Source organism: Poecilia latipinna, unplaced genomic scaffold, assembly GCF_001443285.1.
Source record: "Poecilia latipinna isolate Pla-1442-1.1 unplaced genomic scaffold, P_latipinna-1.0 Scaffold2067, whole genome shotgun sequence".
Taxonomy (NCBI): domain Eukaryota; kingdom Metazoa; phylum Chordata; class Actinopteri; order Cyprinodontiformes; family Poeciliidae; genus Poecilia; species Poecilia latipinna.
Window position 1 is genome coordinate 46242 of NW_015114683.1, and position 3139 is coordinate 49380.

At 37.8% G+C, this 3139-nt stretch overlaps 1 protein-coding gene across 1 annotated transcript in view; it reads right to left on the reverse strand.

Annotated features, from left to right (window-relative positions):
- The window catches only part of LOC106936050 (E3 ubiquitin-protein ligase HECW1), a 74844-nt gene that overhangs the window by 27920 nt on the left and 43785 nt on the right, over positions 1-3139 (reverse strand). The window contains exons 13-15 of the mRNA XM_015016831.1: positions 2838-2934; positions 2312-2395; positions 1174-1280 (exon numbers count right to left, since the gene is read on the reverse strand). Of these exons, the coding sequence (XP_014872317.1) occupies positions 1174-1280; positions 2312-2395; positions 2838-2934 (288 nt within the window). The remainder of the gene's footprint in view (positions 1-1173; positions 1281-2311; positions 2396-2837; positions 2935-3139) is intronic.

The window sequence follows — 3139 nt, forward strand, 5'->3', positions numbered from 1 at the left end:
ACCGGTTCTTCTAGGAGAACACAACTCAAATGAAAGACAACACTTTAGAATCTCTTGGATGCACAGGCTATCTAACAGTCAGTATTGTGAATATGTATTTGTCTTTCAGGTCCCACATGAAGCTTTTGTTAGCCTACTGATTAGTGGTTTGCTAAAGATCCACATCTGTTCAGTCCTAATCCTTTGAGTTAATTTTTGCATTTTCAATGAGGAAATACTCTTAATTCCAACATGAGTGTTTTAGAAATAAAATAAAACTACTCATAACATCAGGCTAAATACAAATCAGTAGGGACTAAAGATAACCACCCATGCATAGGTTCAATAGGCTTGAACCTATTTGTAAAGTTAAGTCCATGAGGTGGCAGTGCAAATATTTCAGGATTTGTTTGTCTCTTTTGCTGAGTCAGTAATCTTGTGTTGTGAGGCTGTCACTTTAAAATCAGACAGAAAAATATCTTTGCTGTCTTCTGTTGATCTGTGTTGAAAATATGTGGGCAAAGTCACCAAAATATAAATAAATGTGTGTTTGGTGGTTGAATCCCAACTATTTCCAGATGCTTAATTTATCAAAACTCAAGTGTTCATATACTGGAATTGCCCATTTTACGCACATTTCTTAATCCATCCAGGAACTTCAAACATTTTTGTCCCCAAATCTAAACTGGCGTGATGCATTTTCTGTCTGTCTTCTCTGTGCTTCTGAATGAAAGAATCATTCAATATCGTGCAGTAGACCTGTTGCAAAGTCAGGACTGTTCACCCAGTCTCGATCAGGAAAACTAATTTTGGTTTTCCCTTTCAAGAAAAGGGGGAAAAAATCTTCAACATTGGGTTCAAAGAGTCAGTTTAGCATGAAAGACTTTTTCCCTGCCAATTGGCTCAGTAGTTTGACATCAAAGCCTACATTCATCTTGCCCTGGTGTGCGCCGACAGCTTTTCCACTTTATGATTTTTCCAAAGACAATAGAACAGCAAAGAAAGAAGAACAATTATAAACTAAAGTTTGATGCTGTGACCCAATTTCCTTTTTTAGAATCTCCCATCAGTATATACACGTGCGCGCGCGCACACACACACACACACTGGAGGCTCTGGCCTCCAGTAGATGTGCCAGAGTGCATTAAGAAAGCCCTGCTGTCGGAATGATACATGAACACATAAAAAACCAACCAGGAGAGCTCTGTGGGGAGGAAGCAGGCGAACAGCGAGGGGAAAAGCTGAACCCAGGGTGGACAGGGTGAGGAGGAATGTAAGACATGATTTCCTCTTCATACAAACTGCAAAGACAAAGGGAGAAGCAGATACTTTGACAAAAAGTCAGAACATAAGTTGTGTGGACATGGGTCAGTCAATGAATGAATCAATCAAATTTTATTTGTACAGCACATTTCAGCAGCAAGGCAAGTGCTTTACATAATTAAAATAAAAACAGCAAGTGAGAGAGAGAGATTTAAAAACCATAATTAAAACATAAACAGAGAGAGAAATAAAAAGCTGTAGAACTTTAGTTGAGACGCCGTCAACTGGGACTCCAACCCTTTGGACTTTAGTCAAAACGCCGTTTGACATGGTGTCTAACCTTTCGGACTTTACGCCATTTGACAAGGACTCTAACCTTTCGGACTTTAGTCAAAACGCTGTTTGACAAGGACTCTAACCTTTCAGACTTTACGCCATTTGACAAGGACTCTAACCCTAACCCCCCGAATTTTTTTTTTTTTTTTTATTTTTTTTTAGAGATTTTGAAAAAGATTAAAAAATAAAAACATTAAAATCTGCACCCCTTTTAGGACTTCAGTTAAATGTCATTGATAAAAGGTAGCAGTCCAGGTTTATTATCACATCATGTCTGTGCAGGTTTTGCTCTGAAATTGTGATTGGCCTTAATAAAACCAGGAACAAGTCTGCCTGCGGGTGTTTTGAGTTATTTATGAATTCATAAAGTGCAGATTCTAAGCTTTCTAATGATGTCAAAGACGTAGAAATAAAAAAAAATCTAAGATCCAACTTGGGAGTCAAGTTGTGCTTAGTTCTAGAGAAACACGTCTGAATAGAAAAATACATTTTCTGAAAAGTTTGAGCTCCTGATTCTGAGAGAGCACTTTAACCTCCTCCTGTTCTAACTTGCATGTGCAGCAGTTCACAAAGGGCGATAAAAACATGAGCAAGACCAATATGACAAGCTCATTTAGAAATGAGGGCAGTTTTAAAAACTCTAATGCAACACTGGATGAACATAATGGTTCAATTCTGTGAACAGATGATGACTTGTACCAGCTCTGCAAATGTGACCTTCATGAAGTTTTACCTTAGCAGGATTACAAGATCTGCATCACATGACAGCTTCTCCACACCCTGAGTACCTTCTGTCCGGATGCAGTGCACCTTTTCTCTACATCAAAAAGACATAATAAAAAAAACAAACATTATTTATACAATACAGTAGTTCAATTTCATTTATGAAATAGATATTAACTAATATATATTTGGGATACTTCTTCTGCTTAACTACAAAAGACTTTGATAACATTCAGTTACCATGCATCCTTCATTGGCGCTATTGACATAAGAACAACATGGGATTTTAAGACAGGGTGGTCTTAACATCAACAGAGGTGAGTTCATCAAATCTGTGAGTTAAGGGATTTGCCCAACTGCACATACTGTAGCTAAAATCTGTGTGAAAAGAAGATGTTGGAGCTAAAAGATTTTTTCTTCACTTCTAGCAACCGAATTTAAACAAATGTAAAATACTTAGATTTTATACGACAGAAACAACTCACATTTTTCTGGTCATACTTTGCAGATGTAGTTTCCTTTTTGTCTATGCTTACCTTAATGCGTGGTTTCTGCTTAGACTGGGCTGGCGCTCCTGCAGCATGTCAAATATGTTTGGCTGTCGCAGGAATGCCACTATCTTGTCATTGTAAGCTATAACGGATACAAACAGCAATTACAAACTGCTAACTGTTATACATTGCAGTTAAAAATGTTCAGATAGGTTATTTTAAGACATTTTTTGATAATACACATCAGTCAATCAGGACAGGAGTGAAATTGAAGCAAATATGGTTGATCACATTTAATGCGTAAACCAGAGGTTCCCAAACTGTGGGGCGCGCCCCCTAGGGGGGTG